The sequence below is a fragment of the Mustela putorius genome, unplaced genomic scaffold, assembly GCF_011764305.1.
Source record: "Mustela putorius furo isolate JIRA1106 unplaced genomic scaffold, ASM1176430v1.1 tig00003853_pilon_pilon_pilon, whole genome shotgun sequence".
NCBI lineage: Eukaryota > Metazoa > Chordata > Mammalia > Carnivora > Mustelidae > Mustela > Mustela putorius.
Genome location: NW_025422005.1, coordinates 46,971,786 through 46,992,863, shown reverse-complemented (window position 1 = coordinate 46,992,863; position 21,078 = coordinate 46,971,786). Strand labels below are relative to the sequence as shown.

General features: G+C 35.1%; 1 protein-coding gene across 5 annotated transcripts in view; it reads left to right on the top strand.

The window, feature by feature from the left end:
• Positions 1 to 21,078, top strand: part of OMA1 (OMA1 zinc metallopeptidase) — a 91,894-nt gene that overhangs the window by 50,842 nt on the left and 19,974 nt on the right. For 4 of the 5 annotated variants that reach the window (XM_045064596.1, XM_045064598.1, XM_045064597.1 and 1 more), the window contains one exon: positions 13,221 to 13,370. The exons of the other annotated variant lie outside the window; for it this stretch is intronic. In XM_045064596.1, coding sequence (XP_044920531.1) covers positions 13,221 to 13,370 — 150 coding nt within the window. The remainder of the gene's footprint in view (positions 1 to 13,220; positions 13,371 to 21,078) is intronic. 5 annotated transcript variants of the gene reach the window in all.

Below are 21,078 nucleotides of genomic sequence, written 5' to 3'. Positions count from 1 at the left end.
TATTTAAAGTAGGGCCTTGCAGTCTCCCATATTATATTGTTGTCTGTTTCTCCTTTCGGTTCTACCAATGTTCATTGTGATGCTGGTGCATATATATTTGTAATAATTATATCTTCCATGTTTATTGATCCTTTTATCATTATATAATGTCCCTTTGCTTTTGTGACAGATTTTGTCTTAAATTGTGTTTTGTCTGACTTATGTATAGTCACCCCTGCTCTCTTTTGGTTACAGATTTGCATAGAATATTTTTTTTCCTAGCCCTTCACTTTCCAACTATCAGTGTCCTTTAAATAAGTCTTGGTAGACTGCATATAGTGGGATGTTATTTTTTCATTCTTTCAGAAACTCTTTGTCTTTTGAGTGAGGAGTATAATGCATTTACATTTCAAGAAATTGATAGGGAAAGAACTTACTGTTGCTATTTTAATTGTTTTCTCTTTGTATTACAGTTCTTTAGTCCTTAACTTCTGGTGCCATCACTGTATTTTGTTGATTTTTTTTTTGTATTGACATGCTTTGATTCCTTTTTATTTTGTATATCTTATATGGATACTTTCTTTGTGGTTACTATGGAACTTATGAAAATGTTTTGTAGTTAGAATAGTCTATTTTAAGCCAATAATAATTTAACTTCAGTTATATACAAAATTTTATACTTTATGTTATTGATTTCACAGTTTACATATTTTTATATTGTATATTCACTAACATTCTTATAGTTATTTTTAATACTACTGACTGAACTAGAATTAAAATAATTTATCTGCTACTATTACATTATTACAGTATTCTGTATTTGTCTATATATTTACCTTTACCAGTGAGTTTTATACTTTCAGTGCTTTTGTATTGCTGTTTATAGTTCTTTTCTTTATTTTGAAGAGTTCTTTTAATGTTTCTTGTAAGGCAGTTCTAGTGGCAATGAAATCCCTTAGATTTTGTTTGAGAAAGTCTGTGTCCTTCATTCTTGAAGGACAGTTTTGGTCGACAATTTTTTTTTCAGCACTTTGAATATAATGTCCCACTCCCATCTGGCCCTCAAGGAGTCTGCTGGGAAGACTTGTGGAAGTGCCCTTGTATATACTGGTTTACTTTTCTTTCTTTTTTTCCCCCCCAAATTCTTTGTCTTTGACTTTTAAAAATTGCTTATAATGTGTCTATGTAATTGATATCTTTGAGTTCATCTTTCACAGTTTGTCTCTGGGTTTCCTGGATCTGGATATCCTTTTCTTCCCTAGTAGTGGAAAATTTTCAGCTGTTACTTCTCTGAGTAAACTTTGTGCTCTTTTCTCTCTCTTTCCTTCTCTGGGACTTCCATAATGCATATATTGGTCTATTGGATGGTGGGTGTTCTATAAATGCTTAAGTTTCCTTCATGCTTTTATTTTTATTTATTTATTTATTTTTTACTTTTCTGGATGATTTCCTGTGACTTGTCTTTGAGTTCACTGGATCTAAGTCTGCTGTTGAATTCTTATAGTAGCAAATTTTTCAGTGCATTTATTTTTCATTTCTAAGATTTCTGTTTGGCATTTTTTAATATTTCTATCTCTGTTATTCTCACCTTTGTTTATGTATTTCTTTTGACCTGGGGGACTATCTTTATGAGGGTTACTTTGACTCTCTCCGGTAAATTACATACATGTTTCATTAGCATCACTTTCTGAAGATTTAAGTTTTTCCTGTAGGATATATTTCCCTGGCTGTTCATTTTCCTTGACCCGGAGTTGGTATCTTTACATTAGAAAAAAAAACAGCCAGCTTTTCCAGGCTTTGTGAACTGGCCTTCCACAGGAGAGGATCCTAACCAATTAGCCCAGCCAGAGATTTTGTGGCCCTCTCAAACCTTTGTGCCAATCCAACCCCATCTTTGTTCTTAGTGGAACCTAGACATCTCAGGTATGCCAGGTCCTTGGGGAGCCTGGGTGGCTCAGTGGGCTGAACTTCCAACTCTTGAATTTGGCTCAGGTCATTATTTCAGGGTGGTGAGATCAAGCCCTATATTGGGCTTTCTGCTGGGTGTGGAATCTGCTTAAGATTCTCTCTTCTGCCCCTCATATAAATAAATAAAGTACACCAGATCCCATCATTGCTCTGTGATAGGTGAATTGTAGGCATTTTCTCAGGCAACTCCCAGAAATGTTGGAACATTAAATATATGGTTCACTTTCTTTCCTCCCCAGGGAGGAGAAGCTCAGAGCTGGGGAATTTTGCCACTCACTCTTTGTTGGAGGGAGGGGCTATTGCAGTTGTTTGTGTGCTAGTTGAGACTGCTATCCTTATTCTCACTGGCCTCCAGGCCTACCATGTGCTACATTTCATCAATGCTTTGAGACAAGACAGAAGCCAGTTTCTTGGGCAGCCCTGGAAAAGTTGGAATATTGGATACATCATCCAGTTCTTTCCCTCACTAGGGAGAAGCTAGGGTAGGGTAGGGATTATGGCAAGAGGCTGTCCCAAATCTTCCTACTGGCTTTGATGTGTGTGATTCACAGTTGTCTAAGGTACAGGAGCCTCTAAGCTAGTTTCTGGATCTCTCAGAAAGAGAATTTGTGTGTATATTGTTAAATCAGTGTGTTTGTGTTGGGAAGAAGGGTCCATTGCTTCTTATTCCCATATCTTACTGATATCCCATCACTTATTTTTCACAAACTAGAAAAATATAAGTAAAATACCCCTTTTGAAAACAAAGTTATCTCACATTAGTGGTTCTTTGAATTTGGTTTTGGAAATACAGACACACTTCAGTATCTTTATCTTACTATTAAAGCAGATATCGTCAGTCCTTTTGGAATACTTTTAAGTTGGGAATGTTTTTCAGTCTGTGGGATAATTATTTTCTTTTATTTCTGAATATAAAATATTGCTTTAAAGATTGCCTTTGTGTTTTTTAAGAAGAGGGAGGTACTTTATTTTACTTTTGATTATCATTTTTATTTATTTTTGTTTTAGAGAGAGAGCATGCAAGTAGAGGGGAGGGGCAGAGGGGGAGGGAGAGAGAGAATCTCAAGTGGGCTCCGTGTTCAGTGTAGAGCCCAATGCAGGGTTTGATCTCATGACTCTGAGATCATAACCTGAGCCACAGTCAAGAGTTGGATGCTTAATGGACTGAGCCGCCCATTGCCCCTGATTAACACTTTTAGTGTGAAAAAATTTTGGATATTGTTTTGGTATGTGTAACAGAATACCTCATAGTAGATAATTCCTGGATTTATAATGTCTCTTGAAATGTTTATCTTAGTTTTCAAAAATCTTAGTTTTCAGGGGTTGTTTTGTTTTGTTTTGTTTTGAGCTACTATATGGGCTGTGCTTTTTAAAATGTAGTAACTGTTTCAACTTGTATTTTTATGAATTCTCTTAGAGGAATATGTTGTTTGCTTGTCTCATCTTGTATTTATATTATTATGAATATGTTGACCTGCTGTTGAAGGACATATTTTTGTGTTTTTAGAATTCAGTATCAAATAACTACTTATGTGTGGACACACACACACACACAAGCTCACACATGTTACATATGTATTTTACACATATATAGATATACATATATCTATATTTATTTTTATCTTAAATGGGTCACATATTTATTTTTATCTTAAATATATATTCCTATTTATAAATATGTACACATATCTGTCTATATATGTACAATAAGGTAAAATACTTTGGATTCTTTTAAATTTAGTGTATTTAGAGGTCTTAAAGAATTATGTTGCAGTTCTGATGGTGGAGTAGGAAACACTAGGGATTTGTTTCCCCAGATAGACTACAATTAAACCAACAGAGTCTGTCTGATTGTATCTATTTTGGCATCTGTTTAAAGCTTGTACCTTCCAGGGGAATACTGGACAATGAATTGTGCCTACGTTTGGTCAGTTTCACCTCTTACAACCTTACCTGCCACCTATCTTACCTGTGTCACATGGCAGTGCACAGGTTTCTGGAGCAGCATGTACACAGCTTGCCAGAGCCAGGGTAAGGAAAAGGTCCCTGTCCTTCAAGTATCAGTGATCTGTGCTCTAGTCACTGAATGTGGCTTTTGATCTTCAGGTGCATATAGGTGGGCAGCCATTGTTTTGTACTGCTCCTCATTTTAGCAGGCCCTGCGCCTAAACATCTGGTAACATTCCTCTCCCACCAACTCCCCACTTGATTTTTTTTTCCACTTTTTTGGTGAGGGGAGCCAGATACTGAAGACTAGGACTTTCGAAAACAACTGCATATTTGGGGAAAATTAGAAAATGACTGTGCATGCTCAGAAAAATCCCAAAGAGACATTATATTTATATCCCAGGCTAACCCTAGGCACAGAGATAGCGGTGGGAAAAAGAAAAAGAAAAAGACAAAGAAGGAAAAGAACAATAACAAAACAATAACAAAAATGGTAGACTCTGTTGAAGGGGTAGAATCTGATATCCAGAGTTTCATTATTAAATTCAAATGTCCACTGTTCACTAAAAAGGACAGGCATGTAAGAAACTGGAAAGTGTGGCCTATTCATAGAAAAAAAATTAAATTAGCAGAAACTGTCTCTTAAGAATATCTAATGGCAGACATACTAGACAATGACTTTAAAACAATTGTCTTAAAGATGATTAAAGAACTAAAGGAAAGTGTAAGTCAAGAAAGTGATTATGAACAAAGTGAAAATATCAGTATACAGCTAGACACCCCCCAAAAAAACTAACAAGAAATTTTGGAGCTGATAAATACAACGAAAAAATGGGCAGATTCAAAGGGAGATTTAACAGGCAGAAGAAAGAAGCAGGGAACCTGAAGGTAGGACAGTGGAAATTACCAAAGCTGAGGAACAGAAAAGATAGATTTAAGAGACCTGGGAGATGTGATCAAGAGGACCAACATATGCAATGTGGGAGTCCCAGAAGGAGAGGAGAGAAGGGGCAGAGAGAATATTTCAAGAAATAATGGCTGTTAGATGTCCATCAACAGTTAAAGGCATAAAGAAGATGTGATATATATATATAAGCAGCCATCAAAAAAAAAAAAATCTTGCCATTTGCAATGACGTGGATGGAACTAGAGGGTATTATGCTAAGCGAAATAAGTCAATCAGAGAAATAAAATTATCATATGATCTCTCTGATATGATGAATTTGAGAGGCAGAGCAGGGGTTTTGGGGGGAAGGGAGGGAAAAAATGAAACAAGTGGGACCAGGGAGGGAAACAATTTATAAGAGATTCTTAATCTCAGGAAACAAACTGAGGTTGCTGGAAAGGAGGGAGGTGGGAGGGATAGGATGGATGGGTGATGGACATTGGGAAGGGTATGTGATATGGTGAGTGTTGTGAATTGTGTAAGACTGTTGATTCCACAGAACTGTACCCCTGAAACAAACAATACATTATATGTTAATTTAAAAAAAGAAATAATGGCTGAAAACTTCCCTAATTTGATGAAATACATAAATATAAATGTCCAAGAAGCTCAGTGAACTTCAAGAAAGATGAACCCAGGGGTTATATGTTATAATAAAACTTCAAAAAGCCAAAGACATAGAGCAAATCCTGAAGTAGCAAGAGAGAAGTGAATCATCACATTCAAGGTATCTGCACTAAGATTATCAGCAGATTTCTCATCAGAAACTTTGTGGTCCAGAAGACAGTGTTTGTTATATCCAAAGTGCTATAAAAGAATAAAGCTGTCACTAAGAATCCTGTGTCCAGAAGAACTGTTTTTCAAAAGTGAGGGAGAAGTTAAGACATTGTCAGTTAAATGAAAGTTGAGGGAATTCATGACCACCAGAACTGCCCTGCAAAAGATGCTCAAGGGAGTCCCATTGGTAAGAAGAATGGATATAAGAAAGTAACTCAAAGCTTTTTGGAGAAATAAATATCTTAGTAAAGGTAAATATGTGGACATTTTCAAAAGCTACTATTATTATAACAGTTGTTTGTAACTATACTTTTTTGTTTCTGTACAATTTTAAAATGCCTTTGAATGTATACCTTTAAAGGAAATACCTTTAAAGAAAAAAAATTATTAGTATAAAAGCTAGTGTTACTATAAGGTTAGTTTATAATTCCAAATCTTGTTTTCTGTGTAATTCAGGGGACTAATGCTTTTAAAAGAATTACTTATTATTGTTATTATTTTGTTTATATAATATATAAAGATGTAATTTTGTTACATTAGAGACTGAAGAGAATGGAGACAGAGCCATGAAAGAGCAGAGTTTTTATATGTTGCTGAAGTTGAACTGGTATAAATTCTAAGTAGAGTGTATAAACTTAGGTTGTTAAATGTAATCTCCATGGTAATTAAAGAGAAGATAGCTGTAGAATATGCACACAAGGAAATGAGAAAGGAATTTAAATGTTTCACTACAAAAAATCAACTAAACAGAGAAGACGATAATGTAGCAAATGAGGGCAAAAAGGATAGCAGACATAGAGAAAACAGCACATTCATAGAAGTAAGTCCCTCTTTATCATTCATCACTTTAAATATAAATGGATTAACTTTCAGTCAAGAGACAGAGATTGCTAGAATGGATAAAAATACGTGATTCAACTATATGCTGTCTATAATAGACTAATCTGAGACCCAAGGACATAAGCATGTTGAGCATTATAGGATGGAAAAAGATATTCCATGCAAATAGTAACCAAAAGACAATAGGAGTGGCTATACTAATATCAGACAAAATAGACTTTTATTAAGAAAGATTACAAGATCATATGATAGTTGTCTTTCTCTGCTTGACTTATTTCGCTAAGCATGATACGCTCCAGTTCCATCCATGTTGTCGCAAATGGCAAGATTTCATTTCTTTTGATGGCTGCATAGTATTCCATTGTGTATATATACTGGAGACAAACCATAAGTGACTCTTAATCTCACAAACTGAGGGTTGCTGGGGGGAGGGGGGTTAGGAAAAGGGGGTGGGATTATGGACATTGGGGAGGGTATATGCTTTGGTGAGTGCTGTGAAGTGTGTAAACCTGGTGATTCACAGACCTGTACCCCTGGGGATAAAAATATATGTTTAGAGAAAATAAAAAATTAAAAAATATAAAATGTTTTTGCATCGTGGGGGTGAAAAAAAAGAAAGATTACAAGAGATAAAGAATGGTATTATGTAGCAAAAAAGGTTTGAAACAACAAGAAGATATAACATTTACAAAAATTTGTGTACTTAATTGCATACTACAGATATACATGAAGCAAAAACTGACAGGACTGATGGAGGAAATAGATAGTTCTGTAATAATAGTTGGAGACTTTAGTAGCTTTACCCAGAATAATGGATAGCACAACCAGATAGAATATAAAGAAATAAAGTACTTAATGCAGTAAACCAACTAGATCTAAGAGAACCTATAGAATTCTCTATTCCAAAACAACAGAATGTACACATTCTTCTCAAGGGCATATGGGACATTTTCCAGGATAGGCCATACATTAGGTCACAAATTCTCATAGATTAAGATATATATCATTCAGTGTATCTTCTCTGACCACAGTGGGATGAAGTTAGAAATAAGTAACAAAAATAAAACTGGAAAATTCACAAAACTGTGGATATATTTTTAAATTTTTTAAAAGATTTTTGTTTTTTTAAGTGATCTCTACACCTAATGTGGAGTTCAAACCTACAGCCCCAAGATCAAGGGTCTCATGCTCTTCTGACTGAGCCAGCTGTGTGTTCCAAAACAGAATAATTTTAAATAACCAATGGATTGAAGAAGAAATTAGAAGGAATTTAATAAAAAAAACCTTTAGAAATGAATGAAAATAAAAACAAGATACAGAAAGTTATGAGATGCAGTGAAATCAGTGCTGAGTATAAAATTTATAGCTATAAATGCTTAGATTAAAAAACAAGATTTCAGATGTACACCCTAACTTACAAATTAATGGATTAGAAAAAGAACTATACCCAAAGCTAATAAAATGAAGGAAATAGTAAAGATTAGAGCAGAGCTAGAGAACAGAAAAACCATTAGAGAGAATCATTAAGATCAAAATTTGTTCTTTTAAAAGATCAACAAAATTTCCAAAACTTGAGCTAGCTGAAAAAGGAAAAAGTAAAGAAAATTCAAATTACCTGAAATCAGAAATGAAAGTGCAGAGCTTACTTATGATTCTAAAGAAATAAGAGGATTATAAGAAGATACTATGAACAATTGCATGCCAAACATTGGATAATCTAGATGAAATGGACAATTTCCTAGAAATACAAAAACCTTACCAATACTAAATCGTGAAGTAATAGAAAATTTGAATAGACCCATGACTAATAACAAGATTGAGTCAGTAATCAGAATCTAAGAATAAAGTCTGACACCATCCCTGGTAGATTCTACCAACCATGTAAAGATGAACTAATAACAGTTCTCAAACTTTCCCAAAAGATTGAAGAGGAAGGAATACTTCCTAACTCATTCTCTGAAGTTAGCATCATCCTGATACAAAGACAAAGATACTCCAAGCAAACTATAGACCAGTATTCCTTAAAAACATTGATGTAGAAGTCCCCAACAAAATACTAGCAACAGAATTCAGTAGCATTCTAAAAGGATATGCACCATAATCAAGAGAGCTTTATTTCTAGAATGCAAGCATGGTTGAGCATATAAAACTTGATCAAGGTAATATGCCACATCTAACAAAAGGAAGGGAAAAAACCCCACATGATCATTTTAATTGATGTAAAAATTTTTTGAGAATATTTAACACCTTTCATGATTAAAACACTCAACAAAATAAGAATGAAAGGAAGCTACATCAACATAATAAAAGCCACATATGAAAGACTCACAACAAACATACTACTCAGTGGTAAAAGACTGAAAGCTTTTTGTATAAGTTCAGGGACAAGGCGAGGATGTCCACTTTCACTTCTGTTCAACATAATACTGGAAGTTTGTAGTTAGACCAAGAAAAAGAAGTAAGAGTTATCCACATTGGAAAGGTAGCAGTAAGATTATCTTTGTTGGCAGATGATATGATCGTATATGTAGGAAACTGTAAAGATTGCAAAAAAGGCGGTTTGAACTTAGTAAGTTAATTTGCAAAGTATCAGGATACAGTGTCAACACTCAAAAATTCATTTCTGTACACGAACAATGAACAATCTGAAAAGGAAATTATTAAAAACAACTCCATTTACAATAACCTCAGCAAGAATAAAAGATTTAGTAATTAATCAAGGAGGTGAAAGACACAGTGATAACTAAAAATTCATTGCTAAAACAAGAGAAAGAAATAGGAAGATCCTATGTTCATTTGCTGGAAAACTTAATATTTTAAAAATGTCAGTAGTGCCCAAAATAATCTACATATTCCTTACAGTACTTGTCAGAATCCCAGAGCTATTTTTTGCTTGCATTTTTGTAGAAATAAGAAAACTAAATCTAAATTTCATATGCAGTGTTAAACAACCCGAGTAGCCAAAACAGTCTTGAGAAAGAATAAAACTGGAGGGCTCACACTTCAGATTTCAAAACTTGCTACACAGCTACAGTAATCAAAACTGTGGTATTGACATGAAAGACATAGGCCAATGGAATAAAATAGCCCAGAAATGAGTTTTTTGTCAAGGATGGAAACTGGGCAAAGGACAGTCTTTTCAATAAATGATGCTGGAAAACTGGATATCCAGAGAAAGAATGAAATTGGACCCTTACATAATACTGTATACAAAAAATAATTGATAATGAATCAGGAACCTAAGTGTAAAACCTAAAATAGTAAGACTCCTAGAAAAAATATACAGGATCAAAACTTCATAACATTGGATTTGGTCGTGATACCTTGGATATGACACCAAAAACACAGGTAGCAAAAGAAAAAATTAGGCAAATGAACTTCATGAAAATTAAAAAAAAAAAAAGTTTTTGCATCAAAAGACACCATCACAGTAAAAAGACAACCCACAGACTGGTAGAAAACATTTGCTAATCATATATCTGATAAGCAATTAATATCCAGAATACAGAGGATTTTTAAAACCTAACAATAATACAAACGATCTGATTGCAGAATGGACGAAGAACTTGAATAGACAGGTCTCCAAAGAAGATATGTCAATGCCACTAAGCACAGAAAAAGATTCTCAACATCACTGATCATTAGATAATGCAAATGAAAACTATAATGAGATATTACCTCATACTCATTAGGATAGCTACTGTCACAAGAATGGAAATTAACAAAGGTGAAAATGTGAAGAAATTGGAACACTTGTACATTGTTGGTGAGAATGTAAAATGCTAAGCCAACTGTGAAAATGATGTGGTAGTTTCACAAAAAAATTTAAATTCAACGCCCATACAATCCAGCGGCTCCTCTTCCAGATATATTCCTCAACATATTGAAAATGTCTTCAAAAAGGTATTTATTTGTATACCCGTGTTCATAGCAGCATTATTCACAGTAGCTAAAATGTGAAAGCAACCCAAGTGTCCCTTGACCAATGAATGGATAAGCAAAATGTGGTATAGACATACAAGATACTGTTCAATATTAAAAAGGAAAGAAATTCCGCAGTATGCTCTAATACTGGATGAACCTTGAGGACATGGAAGCTAAGTGAAGTAAGGCAGTCACAAGAAGACAAATAGTGTATGATTTCATTTGTATCAGGTACTTAGAATAGTTAGAATCATAATGACAGAGTTTGTAATGGTAGTCATCCAGGATGGGGGTGAGAGGAGAAGGGGGAATTATTTAAGAGCTGTATACAAAATGAGCTATACGGATGGTTCATGGTGGTGGCTGCACATCAGTGTGAGTGTACTTAATACCTGTGAACTGTACACTTAAAAAGGGTTAAGATGGCAAAATTTTTATTTATTTTACCATGATAAAAACAATCGTATTGTTTTGAACACTGAATAAAGTCTACTTGGATTTCAAATTATTTTTTCTTTTCATTTTCCCAGCATTTGAAAATACTTTGATGGTGTTTGTTAAAAACGGAGTGGCGGGGCGCCTGGGTGGCTCAGTGGGTTAAGCCGCTGCCTTCGGCTCGGGTCATGATCTCAGGGTCCTGGGATCGAGCCCCACATTGGGCTCTCTGCTCAGCAGGGAGCCTGCTTCCTCCTCTCTCTCTGCCTGCCTCTCTGCCTGCTTGTCATCTCTCTCTGTCAAATAAATAAATAAAATCTTTAAAAAAAATAAAAATAAAAAAAAATAAAAACAGAGTGGCATGGATGTTGACTAGATCAGCATGATATTGTGTATTTGCCTTTTTGTGTGTCACAATCTCACTGTTTTAAGGCTAAAAGCATATTCTTTTTAATAGCACATTTTACAGTACAGTGTGAGTTTTTTCTTAATTGTCATAATCAAAAGTAAACTAGTTGGGAAATATAATCACTTTAGCCAATCACTGCTTACAGAAAAAATTGGAAATGTCAATAAATTGAACAGGCTTATTATAATATTTACTGAATCACCCTACATAGGATTTGGAAATAATTATATTATAAAAGTAATATACTTCATATAATTCAGAAATAAAAGTCCTGCTCTTTCTCCATCATCAAACACCCTACTTATACTCTTAGGGTAGCTACTACTATTAACAGTTTCTTAAATTGCCTTCCAGAATTGTTCTTTGTATAGATAAGTATATGTGTATGAGTGTCTGATGGAATTATGCACAAATATACAAGACATGTATATCTTATTTGTTAAAAAAGTTAAACGTTTATAAATATTTTGAATAACTTAAATATGTTCTTTAGCACACACACTGAGGAAAACTAGGAAAATTGATAGGCACATTAAAAATATAACAAAAATATAATTTCATTTCTTTACGTTGAAGTCTTTTAATTATTCTAGTGGTATAGATTAAGAATAAAATTTCTATAATGCAGTTTAATAATAGATGAGATTATAAATCCTTATTTTTATGAAAACAAAATATTAATTTGTGTGGAAGATTTTTGCCCTCAATACGTGTTCTTAATACCTGTCATATTGAAAATAGTGGGTTATCTCTGGGAGTGCGATTACTGTAAATATTGTACAGGAGTAGCTTTGGCTTCTCTAATACCATGTTGTATGAGTTTTTTTTTTTTTAAAGTAATGAGCACATTCTACTTTTATTAAAATGCTAGAAAAAATTTTTTCATTGCAGTCATTTTTATTTTTGTTTGTTTCTTGCTACCTTTTCATTTGCTTTGTTTTATTTGTTTTTATTTTTATTACAGTTAACATACAGAGTTATATTTTTTCAGGTTATAATTTAGTGATTCAGCAGTTCCATGCAACACCCAGTGCTCATCATGATAAATGAACTCCTTAATTCCCACCACTTATTTCACCCTTCCCCTCATTCTCCTCCCCCCTAGTAATCATCAGTTTATTCTCTGTAGTTAAGAGTCTGTTTCTTGCTTTGTCTTTCTCTTATTTTTTTACCTTTGCTTGTTTGTTTTGTTTCTTAAATTGCACATGAGTGAAATCACATGGTATTTGTCTTTCTCTGATTTATTTTGCTTAGCATTATGCTGTCTAGCTCCATCTATGTCACTGCAAATGGCAAGATTCTTTTTGATGGCTCAGTAATATTCCTGTGTGTGTGTGTGTGTGTGTATTATACCACATCTTCTTTATTCATTCGTTGATCATTGGACACTTGGGGTGCTTCCCTATTTTGGCTGTTATAAGTAGTGCTGCTATAATTATAGGGGGCATATATCCATTTGAATTAGGGTTCTTCTATCTTTTGGGTAAGTACCCAGTAGTGTGATTGCAGGATTGCAGGGTAGTTCTAATTTTAATTCTTTGAAGAACCTCCATACTATTTTCCACAGTGGCTGCACCATATTGCATTCCCATCAGCGGTGCACGAGTGTTCCTTTTTCTCCAGATCCTTGCCATTACCTGTTGTTTCTTTTGTTTTTTATTTTATCCATTCTGACAGGTGTAAGGTGGTATCTCATTGTGGTTTTGATTTGCATTTCCCTGATGATGTGATGATGAACATCTTTTCGTGTGTCTTTTGGCCATTTGTGTGTGTTCTTTGATGAAATAAATCTCTGTTCATGTCTTCTGCCCATTTTTAATTGGATTATTTGTTTTTTGAATACTGAGTTTTATGAGTTCTTTTTCTATTTTGGGCACTAGCCCTTTATCAAATATGTCATTTGCAAATAATGATAGAAAATATCTTTAAAACATAATGATATAAATTTTTAAAAATGTTCTCATAACATTTTTAAAAAATTAATTCTGGTTTTAGGCTTGTGTGGACGTCAGAGCCAGTTCAGTGTTTTGGCAGCAGATGGAATTTGCAGATAGTCTCCAGGGCCATCCCAAGTTGCCAGAATGGTTATCCACACACCCTTCTCATGGAAATCGAGCTGAGCACTTGGATAGACTCATACCTCAGGTGAGCTAACGCTGTATAAGGCAAGACATTGTTTTTACTGTATCATTTATTTATTTATTTATTTTTAAAGATTATTTATTTATTTATTTGACAGATAGAGATCACAAGTAGGTAGAGAGGCAGACAGAGAGAGAGGAGGAAGCAGGCTCCCGGCTGAGCAGAGAGCCCAATGTGGGGCTCGATCCCAGGACCCTGGGATCATGACCTGAGCCAAAGGCAGAGGCTTTAACCCACTGAGTCACCCAGGCGCCCCTCATTTATTTTTAATGTAGTTACTTCTTGTGCTTAGAGAGTTTTAGTCTAGCCTATCAGAAATTTTGATCACTATAATTATGGATTATTGGTTTTCATAGAATTTGACTGAAAAATAAAAGTCCTGCTTGTACATAAGTCTTGGGAAATAAATTCCTGTTCAGTTTACCTTTCTTGATGGTGAAAGTTTAACCTTTTTAGAATCATACCTTTTAATTTTAACTGATTTGGTGAAAGTCTAAAACTCAAAGTATGTATTTTTCAACATATTGATCATAATTTAGTCTTGGTGATTTCAGTTTTGTTAAAAACGTTGTTAAAAATACCAGTTGATGGGGCGCCTGTGTGACTGAGTGGGTTAAAGCCTCTGCTTTGGCTCAGGTCATGATCCCAGGGTCCTGGGATTGAGCCCCCATATCATATCAGCCCTCTGTTCAGCTGGGAGCCTGCTTCCTCTGTGCTCTCTCTCTCTCTGCCTGCCTCTTTGCCTACTTGTGATATCTGCCTGTCAAATAAATAAATAAAATCTTTCAAAAAAAAATACCAGTTAATGAACTGTGTTTGGCTTAATTAATTATGCTTGTTTGTTTTGATAGTGATGCTGGAATTTGTTTTCTTAGAAAAAAATCTTTTTGTATTAGTTTGCTTTTTGGTTATTTGTTTATAAGAAATGTGCTCTGTGGTGTTCGTTCTTTTTTGGTAGAATTCCTGAATGGATCAAGTTTGAAGCAGCTTTCTCACAAGTAGTTTTCACTGTCTTCTGAAAAATCTTTTGACTTAACATCATTCAAAATGTTTTCTATAGTTACAACATCAGTACAAAATGGATGTCAGGCATCTCTAAGCCAGGCTACATCTCTCCTCTTGAATTAAATTTGCTGGTTGGTTATAAAAGCAGAATATACTTTAGGAATTTAAGAATTGGTATTGGTCTGTTTGCTAAAGGATAAAAAGAGATCCGGGACTTTCAGTATGATTTCAAATTCAGTCAAGAAATACTGGGTTTCTTTTATAAGAAAGAAATGATGCTAGTAAGTAGAGGGGATACAAAGAGACATAAGACATGATTCTTGATACTTTCATACTAAGATAAGATACAAATTGATTCTTAATACAATAGGGAATATGATTTACCATAAGAAAAGTAGAAATGTGGTGGTATGCAACTTGAAGGAATAATAACTGGCATCTAGTTTGGAATGGGAAGCAATCACAAGATTCATTGATTCATTTATGTGATCAATATTTGTTGATACTCCACAAATAAGTGAAACCATATGATAATTGACTCTCTGCTTGACTTATTTCACTCAGCCTAATTTCTTCCAGTCCCATCCATGTTGCTACAAAAGTTGGGTATTCAGACTTTCTGATGGAGGCATAACACTCCATAGTGTATATGGACCACATCTTACTTATCCATTCATCCTTTGAAGGGCATCTTGGTTCTTTCCACAGCTTGGCGACCGTGGCCATTGCTGCTATAATCATTGGGGTACAAATGGCCCTTTTTTTTACTACATCTGTATCTTTGGGGTAAATAGGGAAGCTCTATTTTTAATTTCTTGAGGAATCTCCACGCTGTTCTCCAAAGTGGCTGCACCAACTTGCTTTCCCACCAGCAGTGTAAGAGGGTTCCCCTTTCTCCACATCCCCTCCAACACATGTTGTTTCCTGTCTTGCTAATTTTGGCCATTCTAACTGGTATAAGGTGGTATCTCAATGTGGTTTTAATTTGAATCTCCCTGATGGCTAGTGATGATGAACATTTTTTCATGAGTCTGATAGCCATGTGTATGTCTTCATTGGAGAAGGGTCTGTTCATATCTTCTGCCCATTTTTTGATATGATTATCTGTTTTGTGTGTGTTGAGTTTGAGTTCTTTATAGATCCTGGATATCAACCTTCTTTTGTCTGTACTGTCATTTGCAAATATCTTCTCCCATTCCGTGGCTTGCCTCTTTGTTTTGTTGACTGTTTCCTTTGCTGTGCAGAAGCTTTTGATCTTGATGAAGTCCCAAAAGTTCATTTTTGCTTTTGTTTCCTTTGCCTTTGGAGACATATCTTGAAAGAAGTTGCTGTGGCTGATACCGAAGAGGTTACTGCCTATGTTCCGCTCTAGGATTCTGATGGATTCCTGTCTCACGCTGAGGTCTTTTATCCATTTCGAGTTTATCTTTGTGTACAGTGTAACAGAATGGTTGAGTTTCATTCTTCTACATATAGCTGTCCAGTTTTCCCAGCATCATTTATTGAAGAGACTGCCTTTTTTCCTGTTTTGTCGAAGATTATTTGACCATAGAGTTGAGGGTCCATATCTTGGCTCTCTACTCTGTTCAACTGGTCTATGTGTCTGTTTTTATGCCAGTACCATGCTGTCTTGGGGATCACAGCTTTGTAGTAAAGCTTGAAATCAGGTAACGTGATGCTTCCAGTTTTATTTTTGTTTTTCAATATTTCCTTAGCGATTCGGGGTCTCTTCTGATTCCATACAAATTTTTGGATTATTTGCTCCAGCTCTTTGAAAAATACCAGTGGAGTTTTGATTGGAATGGCATTAAAAGTATAGATTGCTCTAGGCAGTATAGACATTTTAACAACATGGAGGACATGGGGAGATGGAGAGCAGAAGGGAGTTGAGGGAAATTGGAAGGGGAGGTGAACCGTGAGAGACTATGGACTCTGAAAAACAACCTGAGGGTTTTGAAGGGGTGGGTGGTGGGAGGTTGGGGGAACCAGGTGGTGGGTATTAGGGAGGGCACGGATTGCATGGAACACTGGGTGTGGTGCAAAAACAATGAATACTGGGGCACCTGGGTGGATCAGTGGATTAAAGCCTCTGCCTTTGGCTCAGGTCATGATCCCAGAGTCCTGGGATCGAGCCCCACATCTGGCTCTCTGCTCTGCAGGGAGCCTGCTTCCTCCTCTCTCTCTCTGCCTACCTGCGATCCCTCTCTGTCAGATAAATAAATAAAATCTTAAAACAAAACAAAACAAAAAACAAAAAAATAAAATACTGTTACGCTGAAAAGAAATAAAAAATGAAAAAAAAAATTTGTTGATACTCATCTCTAATCTGCTATTATGTGTTCTGTAGCCAGGGAGTGAGTGAGGACAAAACAAAAACAGTCTTTGTTTTCTTGGAGCGAACATTTTCATTAGGTAATTCCATAATAAACAAACATACAATATGTCAAGTGGTGATATACATGAGGGGGAAATATAAAGCAGGTTAAAGGTAGTAAAGAGGGCTGGGAAGCAAAGAAGATTTACTACTAGTCTGTGTTCATGTGTCAAAGAGAGGGCCCCACTGAGTAGAACCTGGAAAATCCATGGAGCAAATCCTGTGACTATATGGAGGGAGTCTCTTGGGCTGAGGAAGTAGCCAGTGTACGGGACCTAAAGTGAGAGTATGTTGTGTCTGTTCAGGGAATAGCCAGGAAGACATGGCAGCTGAATGGAATAAGGAATGTGGGGAAAATGGTTGAGATGTGGAGGGACAAGACCATGAAGGGTCTTTTAAACCATTGTAAGGACTTCTATTTCAAATGACGAGGGAATCTAGTAGAAGATTTTCAGCAGAGGAGTGAGTTGACCTGACTCATGTGTTTTATAGTGATCATTGGGGCTCCTGTGTGGAAAGTGGAATGTAATGGGGCAATAGTAGAATCAGGGAGACAATTTAGGAGGCTCTTGCAGTAATCCTATTAAGACACTATGAAGGCAGAAGAGAGTGAGAGAAGTGGTTACATTTTGGATATATTTTGAAAGGAATGATGACAGAATTTATTGACAGCTTGGGCATGCTTTGTATCTTTCATGAGCATTGGAGATGGCCAGACATGGGTTCTTAAAACCTTTCCTAAATATATTTCATTTATGCTCCTAATTCAAAGAAAAAATTTTTTTAGGAAGATATAACAGTGAAATTTACTTGATACAATAGATAGTAATCATTCATCTTAAAAGGGCAACATAAGACTGGGATCATATGTGTTTCATTAGTAAGTGATGTGTACTGAAACTCACTGGTTCTGAGACCCAGGGACCTTGTACTGCCCTGGGAAGTTTAGCCTATCTCTAAAGTCATAATAATCACGTGATTTTCTTTTAGAATCCCCTTCCTTTGCATGTTTGCTCAGTGGAATTCTAAAAATATATGGCTTGCTTAAACTGAATAATGAATTCTAGACAACTTTCATCTGAAGCTTGTTGTAAATTCTGTAAAAAAAATGTGCTTTAGCAAAGTCTTTAAAATAATAATGAATTGATTAGTGTATATGAGGAAAAGTGGTTGGAGAAACAAATATGTTATTTGGGAACCAATGATGAAAAACACTGGGAGATTTTTTTTTTTTATTCTAAAAATAAACTACCCTAGTTCAGAAACTTAATTTGAAAACCTCATATAATTTCTTATATTTTTCCCCCAAGTGATTAAATTCAATTTGAAAGTAATAAAACTCTACTACAATATTGGGAATAATTCAGCGGTTGAAGTGAAGCTGATAGTGCAAGAGTATACTGTTAATTAGAATACATGGTCATAATTCAGAGATTGGAATTCCCTACCATTGTAGGTCTAATTTCTATAATGAAACAAAGTGATTCCTCAGGCAATTTATAGAATTATGTGAGTCTATATACTACTGCTAAGGACTACTTTTTTTGTTGTTGTAGTTAAGATTTATTTAAGAGATTTCTTTTGCTTTTGTATGTTTGTTTTTTTAACTTATGTGAGTACAGTGTTACATTCTACCTATAAAGCTCCTGTCCTTTGACATTCCTGACAGTATGCTTGAGCGATGTACGTCTCAAAGGTAGTTAGAAATACAGCATCAGAACACAGAAAAATCTAGGCAAGAGATGAGGATTTCAGAATCACCTGAAAAATGTGATATTTGAAGCAGGGTAGATGAGTTCACTTAGGAAGCAAACAGAAAAAGATCCTGGACAGAGTTAACAGTATAAAGTAGGTTACCTATTTGACTGGTAGGAAGAAGATTGAGCCTGTAATAAATCAGATTTATAGGAGGAGAAAAGATCAAGAAAATAAGGAAAGTAAGATTCTTTGGTTCTATGAAAACACAAATGTTGATAATTTTGATTTTTTTAAAAATTAACTTATTGAAGACAGTATATTTTTTATTTCTTACTGGATTCTCTGAATATCATCAAAGAAATGTATTATTTCCTACCATAGCATATCAAGATTGAAAATATTTTAAATCTATATTTTGTGCATTTGATAAATATTATTTGTTAATGCCAGGCCATAGGTGTTACAAGTGTTGTGAACAAAATACATAAAAATCCCTACCCTCATGAAGCTTATGCAGTAAAGGGAGACAGACAATAAGTAACATTAATTAGTAATGTACAGACTAGATCACTGATATATTGTATACTGATCAGTAATGAGTGTTAAGAGAAAAATAAAGGAAGAACAAATATATTAGTCAGCTTGGGCTGCCATAGCAAAATACTAGAGACTGGGTGACTTAAGCAACAGAAATTTATTTCTTCACAGTTCTGAAGGGTAGAAGTCTAAGATCAAGGTTCTGACTTAAGCAATAGCAATTAATTTTTTCAGAATTCTTAAGGCTGGAAGTCCAATAATTTCCTGGCAGATTCAGTTTCTGGTGAGGTCTTTCTGGCTTACAGATGGCTGCCTTCTAGAGCATTGTGTCCTCACCTGGTGGAGAGAGTGAGTATATTGGTGTCTCTTCTTTTTCTTGTAAGGGGATGTTAATCCCTCATGAAGACTCCCGACCTCGTTTAAACCTAGATTACCTCCCCAAACCCCATCTCTAAATAATTTCTAATAATCTCTAAATAATCACATTAGAGGTTAAGGCTTCAACATAAGAATCTGGGGTGGGGGGACAGCCCAGTCTATAGTGGATAGGTAATATGTGAGCAGAGGTGGTCGAGGTCCTGGAATTGCTGTTTGAAATGGGGTTAGTCAGAGAAGGTTTCACTGAGTAGATGGTATTTGAAGGAAGAAATGAAATAAATGAAAGAATGAATCATGTGGCTTCTTTGGCCAACACGCTTCCAGGCAGAAGACATAGTAAGTACCAGGCTCTGAGGTAGGATTGAGCCTGGTGTATTTGAGGGACAGCAAGGAGACCAGTGTGGCTGGATGGGGTAAACAAAGGAAAGTGGAGAGTGTGGATTTTGAAGCCAGTGTAAGGACTTTGGCTTTTGCTTACAGATGGGACACCAATGGAAACTTTTAAGCAGAGAACTAGAGGAGTAACAGGATTGACTTGTGTTTGGAAAGAATGTGATAAATAGCTCCTACAAAGCACTAAAATCATATTGTTTTAAGTATTTTAATATAGTATGTTATTCATAATATAGATTGATTTCCTTGTTTTGTTTTGCTTTTAAGATTTTATGTATTTATTTGACAGAGAGAGAGATCACAAGTAGGCAGGGACGCAGGCAGAGAGAGAGGAGGAAGCAAGCTCCCCACTGAGTAGAGAGCCCAATGTGGGGCTCCATCCCAGGATCCTGAGATCATGACCTGAGCTGAAGGCAGAGCCTTAACCCACTGAGCCACCCTGGTGCCCCTTGTTTTGCTTTTAAAAATCAAGAAAATGCCCCCAAGTTAGAAAAAAACTGTACCTTTGCTATTTTTTAATGTGTATTCTGCAATGAAGCATGTATAAATGCCTAGTTAAATATAATCCTGTAATCCACCAGCATTTAAAAATGATAAATATAGGGTTATAGTATTAATAATATTTATAGTTAATAAGATGATATGCTATAATTTTATTTACTTGAAATAATCAGTTAAATTTAGGAAACAAATATTCCACACATTTTGGTTACCATAACAACTTGGGGGAAAAATTGAAGAACAGATGTTAAATCAACCTGTTGATGTTTAATGGTATGACAGTTTTAAAATTACACTTAACACTGTTCAGATTTTAAATTTATGTGTAACATAAGTTGTCCTTGAAAGAGATCCCTTATTTAACTTTCTTTCTATAAAGATTGTTATAAAATATGGATGAATAGATGTGAATAAAGGAAATGGTATGATAACCCAGGATAGAAATTTACTTGAAAGATTTATTTTACAATGGAAAGGATTCAGACTGAATTTTTTATTTTATGTTTCTCTCACTGACTTACTCTCTGCCATCTGGGGGAAGGATATGGAGAATGTTAGAATGTCTAGGAAAAACATTTAATTTGGCCTTACTTCTGTTTAGGGTTATGTTATAATAATTTTGAGTAGGATTTATTTTTTAATGACTCTTAGAACTTTCAATGTCAGCCTTATTTGTAAACTGTTTTTTAAATCTTGGTGTTCACATTTACAGCATTCAGTTTTTATAGATACTGGCAGGCTGTAAATGCATTCATTTTAATCTCATTTTATCTTGAATTCTTTAAACTTTCAGGAAGCTGGGGGTTGAGAACTTATAAATCATTC